Raw genomic sequence first — 10,071 nt, forward strand, 5'->3', positions numbered from 1 at the left:
TCTACAGAGTCTCCCACGAGTAGGTCTGCTTGTCGAGTTTCCAGAGCGCGTCGCGGCGGTAGAGCGGCTCGGTAAGCCCCGTGCCTTCGGCCTGCGGTACATATAAATGTGCTTGCACGTCGTACGAGCGGTGCTCGTTCACGGCAAAGTGCAGTGTGCCCAGAACACGCTGACCGCGGTTCAGCGCGAGCGGCTCCTCGAGCAGCAGGCGCACCTGCGCCCAGTGCGTCGCCGGCGCAAAGGGGCTCGTTGTCATGAGGTTCTGAAAAGCGCTTGGCGCGTCGACGTCGTCCTCCGGCTGCAGGAACGATAGGTCGAACCAGGCGCCGAGGCCGTGCACAATGACCGGTTCGTCCACACAGTCAAATGCGAGCGGCACATCGAACGAACGCAAATGGGCCATCTCGATCGTAAGGAAATCAATCACATAGCGACACACGACGCTGTCGACATTGCCACCGTCGGCTGCCGCGCCCACGACGTGCACAGGCGAGAAGCAGCCTACGACAGGGCTCGAGAACGCCTCGGCGCGCGCAGCCGCGGTGAACGGCGTGAGATCCACGCCGTAAAAGCTCGTCGAGTTCCACCAGTCGCCGCGGGCCTTGACCTCCTGCCACAGGCGTGTATCGTTGAGGAGCGAGAAGCACAGCGAGCCGGTGCGCGGAAACACGGATCCGCCGGGACGCAGGAAGCGGTTACGCGCTTCAATAAATGTCTCACACATACGCTCATGGACCAGCAGCACACCTAGGCACTCGGACACGATCGTGTCGACCTGTGCGTCGTCGGCCCATGCGCCGCTTGGTGTGCTAGCTAGCAGCATGTTGGGCGTTACATCTTCCACGCGCGCTGCTGTAAGTCACACATTCGTACCATGCACGACGGAGAGGCGCCCCTGGATCCACGCATTCGGCGCGTCCTCGCCGCTCGCAGCCGTCTGCACAATATGACGCAGGCAGTCGGCCATGTTCGACGCCTCGACAGCGTGGACAAGCCGCGCACCCGCCTGCAGCGCAAAGAGAGAGAGGATGCCGTTACCAGCGCCCACGTCCATCACCACCTTGTCTGCCGGTCAGTAAAGGCACCTACCTTGAAAGTGCGTGGGCGCATGGTGGATGATGCTCATCTGGTACGCAGACGTGCGCACAGAGTCCTGCAGCATCTGCGCCTGATGAGTGAGCATCGAGTAGTAGCCGAAGTATGCCTCGTCCTTGCGGTCATACTTGCTATCGTCCTCGGCCTGACCCCCCGCCTCGATTGGCATGGTGGTTCGGTGCGCTCCACGTCACGTGAATCGATCTGTCCCTCGTCGGCCACCCAGCAACTACGCCAATCGCGCGATGGAGCGCGACGCCGCTACGCTGCCGCTGGCCGAGCAGCTGCTGCTGGCACAAATTGTATGTCAAAGCGGCGCGAAGGAACCAGACTGGACGTCTGTCTCTTCTGCCATGAGCGCCCTCCCGTGGCGCACCGAGTTACAGCGCCTGCACGGCGCGGGGGCTGACGCACCATTGGCGGCCCCTGCACCGAGCGCTGAGGCGTGCGAGCAAGCATGGAAAGCCATGCTCCCTGCGCAAGTGCAGGGCGATAGTGTGTATATGCGGCATCCGGCGACGCAGCTTGGCCTGGTACAGCAGCTCTATGCAGCTCGCCTCGAGGCTCTCCTGCAGCAGCTCCGAGACAAGGAGCAGACCTTTCAGTACGTGGCACCTGCTCACACACAGCACACTTCAGCAGCGGATGGACAGACTTCAAAGTGGCGCGCTCGACGAGGAGCTGAAGCAAACGCTGCTTCCCCCCGCCCCTGAGCCGCAGCCGGCGCCGGCGCCGAGCGCGGCCCCAGAGACACCAGCGGAAGAGGCGGTGGCCGAGGCGGACACGGGTCCTGCCTCGGACCGCGCCGACGTGGACGACGACCGGCAGGTGGAGCAGGACCTGCTGGGCGACATGGCCGAGCCCGCGACGGACGAGTCGGAACGGACACCCCATGCGACGCACACGACGTATCGAGGGCGATCACGGCGCTCGCGCTCGCGTACGACGCGGGAAGACCCTCCGTCCCACTCACCGACACCGCCGTCTTCACCGCCTCTGTCGTCAAGTCTTGCACGGCGCAGCACAGCGCGGGCAGTTGACACAGACGCCGAGAGTACAGTGTCGGAGGCAGAGCGCGACAAGAGCCGGCGGCGCACGGCGCAGCTGCTGCTCATGCTCTACAACCAGGTGTCGAACCACACGCATGCCAACCTCTTCCACCAAGCTATCAAGGAGGTGGACGCACCCGACTACTACTCGCTGATCAAGCAGCCGATCGACCTCAAAGTGATCAAGCAGCGCATCAAGGATGGGCAGATTGCATCGTCACTCGAGCTGCGGTGGGCGCTCTCGCTCATGTTTGCGAATGCGCTTATGTACAATCAGCCGGGCACCGAGGTGCACCGCATGGCCAACGAGATGCGCATGGCCACCGACGAGATTTTGGACGAGTTTGACCGCACGCCGAGGGGCGCGTAGCCGTAGCTAGCTAGACCCGAGTCACCTCCACCGGCCGACGTGCGCGTGGCTTTTCGGCCGAAGGCGGAACGGAGCGCCGGGGAGGGAGGGCACCGCGCGGCGGCGCTCTTTCCTTTGATCGCTGGACATAGTATGGTCTCGATGCTGCCGAGCACTCTGCGCACGGCGAGCCTGCGTACGGCGCGTGGCGCTATGCGCTCGAGTGTTCCGCTTCCTCGCGTGCTGGCGCGCACTCTGGCGACGGAGGCGGAGAAGCCGAACCCGACGTTCTCGGCGACGACGGTCGAGGACCTGCAGGGCTTTGATGCCTCGACGCTGCTGCGTGAGGATGGCTCGTCGCAGGATGCGCGTCTGCGCCACTTTACGGTGAATTTCGGTCCGCAGCACCCTGCCGCGCACGGTGTGCTTCGTCTGATCATGGAGCTGAACGGCGAGGAGATTCTGCGTGTGGATGTACGTGGTGCGTACTGACCCCAGCCGCACGTTGGCCTGCTGCACCGTGGTACGGAGAAGCTGATCGAGTACAAGACGTACACGCAGGCGCTGCCGTACTTTGACCGTCTCGACTACAGTTCGATGATGACGAACGAGCTGTGCTTCGCCCGCGCGGTCGAGAAGCTGCTGAACATTGAGGTGCCAGAGCGTGCCAAGTGGATCCGCACCATGTTTGGTGAGCTCACTCGTATCTCGAACCACTGCATGGCCGTGCTCTCGCACGTCATGGACGTGGGTGGTCTGACGCCCTTCGTGTGGGGCCTCGAGGAGCGTGAGAAGATCATGGAGTTTTACGAGCGTGTCTCGGGTGCGCGTATGCACGCTGCGTACGTGCGTCCTGGCGGTGTAACGTACGACCTGCCGCCGGGCCTGCTGGACGACATCTACCACTGGTGCACGCAGTTTGGCGGCCGTGTTGACGAGATTGAGGAGCTGGTGACGGCGAACCGTGTGTGGAAGGAGCGCACGATCGGTATCGGCACGGTCACGGCGAAGGAGGCGCTCGACTATGGCTTCAGCGGTGTGATGCTGCGTGGCAGCGGCATCCCGTGGGACATCCGCAAGGTGGCGCCGTACGATGCGTACGACCAGGTCGACTTTGACGTGCCGGTTGGCAAGAACGGCGACTGCTACGACCGCTTCATCTGCCGTATCGAGGAGTTCCGGCAGTCGCTGCGCATCATCCACCAGTGCCTGAACAAGATGCCGGCCGGCCAGATCAAGGTGGACGACCACAAAATTGCGCCGCCGTCGCGTGCGATGATGAAGGACAGCATGGAGAGTCTGATCCACCACTTTAAGCTGTTTTCGGAGGGCTACGCTGTGCCGCCGGGCGAGACGTATAGCGCGATCGAGGCGCCGAAGGGCGAGATGGGCGTGTATCTCGTGTCGAACGGCACGAACCGCCCGTACCGCTGCTCGATCTCGGCGCCTGGCTTCCGCCACCTCGCGGGCGCTGACTTTGTCGCGCGCCACCACTATCTGCCGGACATGGTGGCCATCATCGGTACGATGGACCTGGTGTTTGGTGAGGTCGACAGGTAGACCATAGAAGAGTACGTCTACAGGAGCTTGGCATCCATCCCGAGACCGTCGGTGTCGTCGCCATACGAAGGGCCGTTCCAGTTAAACTGTCGCCGCGAGCGGTAAATAAGGCCGTCGACGAGACCTGCAATCGTGACAATGCCGCCCACCAACGCACACAGATTCGACACAAAGTGCCAAAACGAGTGCCGCCACTCGGTCTGCACAACACGCAGCGGCGAGATTTCGTAGTTGAAGAAGACGCCTGGCACGCCCTCGACGCTTTTGATGACGTGCCCGCTGCCGTCGCTAGGGTGGTCCGCCCGCAGCGTCGGGTCGTACCCGAGGTCGCGCTCGTACGACGTGACACTGTACTGGTACGTCTTGGCATGGTACCCGTTCAAACGGTAGACGTCCACCGGGACGACCTTGAGGAAGTATTGGAACATGAAGCTGCTCTCCTCCGTGTGCATGCGCGTGTCTGCCAGGGCATCCTTGACGCCCAGGCGCTCCTTCAGCGTGCCGTGGCGGCGCGCACGCGACGTCTTTGCCATGGCAAACTCGTCCACGGCGCCGAAGCTAAACTCGTGGATGATGTGTCCAAAGTGGTGTACCTCGTCGCCGCTGCCCTGCAGGTACGGCACTAGGTCGTGCGTATGTATGCTGTTGTGCTGGAAGGTGCGCCCGGGCGACAGGTGGAAGTTGCCGACCACCTTGTTCACATGCACCTCGCCGGCGACGTTGCATCCCTCGTGGTTTTGCTCACGAATGTGCTCGGACCAGTGCTCCTGGCGGCACTGCTCAATTTCGTCGGGCGTCGCGAACGACCAGTTTCGGCGTGCGTACGCCTCACGCACCTCCTCACACGAGTTGCAGCAGCCCGACTCCGGCGCCTCGCCGCCGTAGCACTCTCCACAGTAGCCAGGGCCGCGCTCAGCCGCGATGCGCGCCGCCTCGCTCTCGAGCTCTTTTTCCACTTCGTGCGAGATGCGCCGGCCATTGCGGTCCAGGCGGCGCCGCTCAATGTCGTGGTGGATGTCCAGCTGGTTCTCGCCGACCACATCGACCACGTCCAGCGAGAGCAGGTAGCACGGGACGCGCGGAAACGTGATGTTCAGCTTGACAGCCAGCTTCTCGCCACGGCTCAGATCGACCTCCAGCCGCGGCGACGTCTGCACACGCCGGTAGTCCATGTACTCGGTCACCACGAGCACGGCAATGACCAGTGCACTTAGCAGCGTGAGGAAGGCGCCGACGTTCGTGCGTATGCGCACATCGTCCGTGGTCTGATGTTAGAAATCACACGTACACGTCCAAACGCATCCAGTCCGCGTAGCGGACCGAACAGCGAGCCCGGACTCATCCTCGTCGTTTCCGAGCTGCCCGGCCCCGGCGTCGCAGGCCCCTGCCCTGGCGCCCCCGTCGCACCACGTGGCACCACGTGATGCTGCGCGTATGCAAGGCGAGGCGCGCGGCACTGGCCCTCCCCCGGCCAGGCGTAGCGTCGCGTGGGCCGATGACGAGCCCGTACGCGCCGTCCCTGGCGAGCTCGTCGCTGCGTCCACGCAGCGATGGCCACGCGAGAGCGCAGCTCCCATCGCTCGACGTATCTTTCGCGTCGGCGATCGGGGACGACACGCAGATCCTCCTAGACGACCTTCTCATCACCTACTCGCTCCTGGAAACAGAGCGATACAATGCCCTTGCGCTGGAGCAGGTCGGCGAGCTCCGGCGCAAGAAGGCGCAGCTTGAAGAGCGCATGATCGACTTGCAGGAGCGCATCGCCCTCGAAAAGAAGATGCGCCACGCGGCGCAGAGCGTGCAGTCCTCGATGATCCACATCTCGCCGCAGCCTCGGCACAAGTCCGTACACATGGCCGAGGCGATGCAGCGCACCGACGAGGCTACCCTGCAGCTCCTCCAGGTGTCGAATGCACGCCACGACATCCAGCAGCAGCTCCTCGCGCATCATATCGCAGTGCTGCGCGACCATCTGCCTACGCAGCACGCCCCACGCCCCTCGGCGAGCACGAGTCAGTTGGCCGATGCGCTTGGCCTTACGCGGCTCTCGCCCTCGCCGTCCAGGTTTCCCCACACGCCATCCACGCCCATGCGCTTGCCTTCGTGGACGGAGCGCTTGAGGGCCCACACCCCCAGCGACAACATGGGCTGGGGCAGCCCCAGCCCCGCGTCAGGGGCGAGCGTGGGTGACACCACGGACCTCTCGCACCTGCTCGACGAAGTCGAGCAACTGGAGCAGCGGCGCCGCAGGCTTACGGTGCAGCTGACGAGCAACAACGAGCGGCAGACAGCGCTGCGGCACCGCCTCAGCCGCCTGTGTGAGGAAAACCTCGAAGTGGCCGAGCGACTGGCGCAGCGCGATCTGGACGGGGCCCACATGCCGGGGCCGTCCACACTGATACCTGGCGAGGAACACGAGCGGATCGTGCAGGCCCTCGAGACGGAGCGGGCGCGTGCTATGGACGAGCTACAGGCGGCACAGACGGAGCGGACGCGTGCTATGGACGAGCTACAGGCGGCCCAGGCGCAGAGCGCCGAGCATGCCACGACACTAGAGAAGCTGCGCACGGAGCACGCCTCGGCCCTCGAGCAGCTGCGCGCCGGGCATGCGGCGGCCCTCGAGCAGCTGCGCACGCGGCAGGAGAGCGAGCGCAATGCGTCCGAATCGCAGCTCCGTTCGCTCCAGGCGGAGCATGCTTCGCTCAACGCCGCACACGAGGCACTGCAGCAGCAGGCCGCAGCTCACGAGCAGGCGCTCGAAGCAAGCGAGGCACGATACCGCGAGGCGCTCGAGGCAAGCGATGCGCAGCTGCGCGAAGCGCTCGAGGCAAGCGACGCGCGACACCGCGAGGCACTCGAGGCAAGCGAGGTGCGACATCGCGAGTCACTCGGTGCGCTCGAGGCCAGTCACCGCCAGGCGCTCGTGGCAAGCGAGTCGGGCCATCGCGAGGCGCTTGCCGCCCTGGAGGCGGAGCATGCGTCGTTGCGTGTGCGCGAGGCAGAGCTGAATGAGCAGCTCTTGCACATCCGCCACAGCTCCGAGATGGAGCTGGCGCAGCAGCGCGAGGCGCACACCAACGAGCTGCGCGAGCAGGACGAGGCACACCAGGCCGCGCTGGCCGAGGCGCAGGCGACCGAGACGCCTGCGCCAGAGGCCCAGCCCGCCGCGAGTGCAGAGACACCTGTGACGCGCAGTCCCCTGCTCAAGACCAACTGGTCGCGCCGGCCCGTGGGGCCCGAGTCGTCGCCGCGCGAGGCGGCGCCGGGCACACTCTCGCAGCGACTGCAGCGGATGTTTTCGACGGACAAGCCGCCTAGCCCGGTTGACGGAGTGCCAGCGGCGCCTGCCGGCGCCGAGTCGGATCTGACCGCAGCGCTCCAGCAGCTGCGTGGACAGCTCGATGCAGAGCGCAAGCAGAAGGACATGGTGGCGCACCGCCTCGAAGAAGTCATGATGCTGTACCGCTCGGCCGTGAGCCAGCCTGCGGCACCGGACGTGCCGGGTGTGCAGGAGCCCCCGATGGAAGCGCCCGTGGCTAGCCAGCAGGATGTGACTATCACGCAGGAGCCCCCGGTGGAAGCGCCCGCCGCCGACAGCCGGCAGGATGTGACTGTCACGCAGGAGCCCCTGGTGGAAGCGCCCGCCGCCCCAAGCCAGGACGTGCCAATCGTGCAGGAGCCCCCGATGGACGCGCCCGCCGCCCCAAGCCAGGACGTGCCGATCGTGCAGGAGCCTCCGATGGAAGTGCCCGTGGCCAGCCAGCCGGACGTGCCGATCGTGCGGGAGCCTCCGATGGAAGCGCCCGTGGCTAGCCAGCCGGACGTGCCGGTCGTGCGGGAGCCCCCGTTGGAAGCGCTGGCGACCGAGGCGCCCCCGTCCGAGGCACCGGTCGAAGGGCCATCGTCTGACACGCTCTCGCCCGATTCGAATGAGGTGCCTCACACGCCCCTCGGTCCGCCGACACCGCCCGAGGTGCCGATGACGCCGCACCGTATGGAGCGGCCGGAGCTCTATGTGGATGTGGCCGAGACGCCCACCCACGCGCGCGCCGCCCGTGCATGGGGCGGGAGTCGGTTCCGGTTCCTGGAGATGGAGGTGGACCGACACCGCCGGGCGGCAGAGCAGGCGCGCGCGGCGTTCGAGCAGCTGCGTGTGCGGGCCGCGTCGGAGCGGGAGGCCAGCGAGCGTGAGCGGCAGCTGGTCGACACATGGAGGGCCGAGTGGCGGGCCCTGTGCGCGCGGCTGGAGCAGCAGCACCACTTTTGCATGCGCGTGCTGGGCAAGGCCGATGGGCGCGAGGAGATGGACGGGCTGCTCGATCAGATCAAGGCGTCGTCGGTGCCGCGGCGCGCAGAAGCGAGGGAGGAGACTGGCGAAGACGCTGCGCAGCTCCTGAGCCAGGTCGAGGAGCACATTGGCGATATGGCCGAGGGCCTCGCGCGTGCTGGCGCGAGTGGGCTCGGCGGCAACGTGATTGCGCAGCTGGAGGACCGCATCGAGGAGCTCGAGACGCAGCTCGCGCAGCGCGACGCGGCGAGCAGTGCAGACGTGTCCAGTGCCTCGATGGCCGATGCGCCGCTGGACTTGTGCCTGTATGCGCTCGTGCTCGTGGGCGCGCTGCTGCCCGAGGGCGATGCACTGCTGCACAGCATGTCGCTGCCGCTCGACGCGGTGCGCCAGCTCTTTGCGCCGCCGGCACCGGCGGCCGACGCGGCCGACGCGCTGGACGTGCTCCGTCGCGTGCCGGCGCTGGACGCGGTGTGTGCGATGGCCCAGGCGTCAGGGTCCGCCGCGCACCGCGCGACGGGCCGCGCGTTCGCGGAGCGCGTGATGCAGGCGGTCAGCCGGATGGCGGCGGACGCGCACCGCCAGGTCCCAGCGCTCGTGACGGACGTGATGGGCCGCCTCGCCAGCACGCTCGACACGAGCGAGATGGTCGCGGACCGCGCGCTCGTTCTCGAAGAGTCGGTGCGCACCTCGACGTATGCGTCGCACCCGCCGACGCCGCAGCCAGACGCGCTCGATGTGCCGCCTATATAGGCTACAGTTCCACGTCCAGGTCCTCTTCGGCCACGTCGCCGACGCGCACATGCGCCGGCCGGACCATGGTGCCGTAGTGCATGCGTGCCGAAAAGTAGCGCACGCCTTTTACGCTCCCGTCGTTCTTGCCCACGGGCTCATCGAGCTCGACGCCGACCCACACGCCAGGCGCGAACTGCGTCGCGCCTGCGAACCGGACCGTGCCGCGGCGCTCAAAGCGGTCGCCCGTATCGACGATGCACCGCGCACCCGGCACCATGTCGGGCGGCAGGCTCGGCGCCGCCGCCGCCGCCGCCGGCGCATAGCGTCCCAGCTGGCGCGCCTGCAGAAACGACCGCAGCGTGTCGGGGCGCGCCGCGTACTGCTCGTCCGTGAGCTCCCACTTGGCGACGTCCGCCTCGTCCGGCATCGTCCGGCCCCGCCGGTCACGCACACACACGACCATCCCGTCGTGCGCGCGCCACACGTCCCAGATCGGCGCGTCAGGCGTGAGACCCGCGTCCGTCGCGACGGCGGACGCGCGCGACTCGTCTGTCGTCCCGGCTGGCCACAGCTCGAGCGACTGCGCCTCAGGTGGAATGCCCGTCATGCGCTCCAGCTGGTGCCGCAGCGCCGCCAGCGTGAGCGCACGCGCCCAGCGGCGCTCGGTGCGGATGCCCACGCCCGGCGCCCACACAGACAGGTGGAGCATGGTAGAGAGGCAGCACACCTCCATGCGCGGGCGACGCGCCGCGCCGCGGCGCCGGCCGTCCGTCCAGGCATGCCGAACGAGCATGCGCTGCAGCTCGTGCACGAGGCGAGGCTGAGCCTCTCGACGGGGGCGCTGCGTGCGTACAGGTACGTCCGTGGTCTGACCGTAGCACGGAGCTTGTGCGGCTGGCCCTCTTGGAGACGCGGCAGCTGCACGCGGAGCTGGCGCCGCTCGCGGCGCGCGCGCGGGAGCGCGCCGCGGACGGCGCGCGCGCGGACGCCGCGAC

At 66.8% G+C, this 10,071-nt stretch overlaps 6 protein-coding genes across 6 annotated transcripts; 3 read left to right on the forward strand and 3 right to left on the reverse strand.

Moving 5' to 3' along the window:
* Position 1: 1 nt before the first annotated feature.
* On the reverse strand, positions 2–1,264 carry MSY001_3239 (uncharacterized protein; the record flags this gene model as incomplete). Its single annotated transcript, XM_018885132.1, has 2 exons — positions 2–852; positions 1,090–1,264. The coding sequence occupies 2 exons, from the start codon at positions 1,262–1,264 to the stop codon at positions 2–4; spliced, it is 1,026 nt and encodes a 341-aa protein (XP_018741722.1).
* Positions 1,265–1,340: 76 nt separating this feature from the next.
* On the forward strand, positions 1,341–2,514 carry MSY001_3240 (uncharacterized protein; the record flags this gene model as incomplete). The annotated part of the gene is made up of 2 exons (XM_018885133.1): positions 1,341–1,699; positions 1,758–2,514. The coding sequence occupies 2 exons, from the start codon at positions 1,341–1,343 to the stop codon at positions 2,512–2,514; spliced, it is 1,116 nt and encodes a 371-aa protein (XP_018741723.1).
* Positions 2,515–2,655: 141 nt separating this feature from the next.
* MSY001_3241 (uncharacterized protein) lies at positions 2,656–4,053 on the forward strand (the record flags this gene model as incomplete). Its single annotated transcript, XM_018885134.1, has 2 exons — positions 2,656–2,967; positions 2,992–4,053. 2 exons carry the CDS (start codon positions 2,656–2,658, stop codon positions 4,051–4,053), a joined length of 1,374 nt encoding a protein of 457 aa, XP_018741724.1.
* Positions 4,054–4,070: 17 nt separating this feature from the next.
* On the reverse strand, positions 4,071–5,395 carry MSY001_3242 (uncharacterized protein; the record flags this gene model as incomplete). The annotated part of the gene is made up of 2 exons (XM_018885135.1): positions 4,071–5,318; positions 5,342–5,395. 2 exons carry the CDS (start codon positions 5,393–5,395, stop codon positions 4,071–4,073), a joined length of 1,302 nt encoding a protein of 433 aa, XP_018741725.1.
* A 153-nt stretch (positions 5,396–5,548) lies between these two features.
* MSY001_3243 (uncharacterized protein) lies at positions 5,549–9,094 on the forward strand (the record flags this gene model as incomplete). Its single annotated transcript, XM_018885136.1, has 2 exons — positions 5,549–6,069; positions 6,118–9,094. The coding sequence occupies 2 exons, from the start codon at positions 5,549–5,551 to the stop codon at positions 9,092–9,094; spliced, it is 3,498 nt and encodes a 1,165-aa protein (XP_018741726.1).
* Position 9,095: 1 nt separating this feature from the next.
* Positions 9,096–9,856, reverse strand: MSY001_3244 (uncharacterized protein; the record flags this gene model as incomplete). The annotated part of the gene is given in 2 exon segments (XM_018885137.1): positions 9,096–9,803; positions 9,821–9,856. 2 exon segments carry the CDS (start codon positions 9,854–9,856, stop codon positions 9,096–9,098), a joined length of 744 nt encoding a protein of 247 aa, XP_018741727.1.
* Positions 9,857–10,071: the final 215 nt, after the last annotated feature.

The sequence above is a fragment of the Malassezia sympodialis genome, genomic scaffold, assembly GCF_000349305.1.
Source record: "Malassezia sympodialis ATCC 42132 genomic scaffold, msy_sf_21, whole genome shotgun sequence".
Taxonomy (NCBI): Eukaryota; Fungi; Basidiomycota; class Malasseziomycetes; order Malasseziales; family Malasseziaceae; genus Malassezia; species Malassezia sympodialis.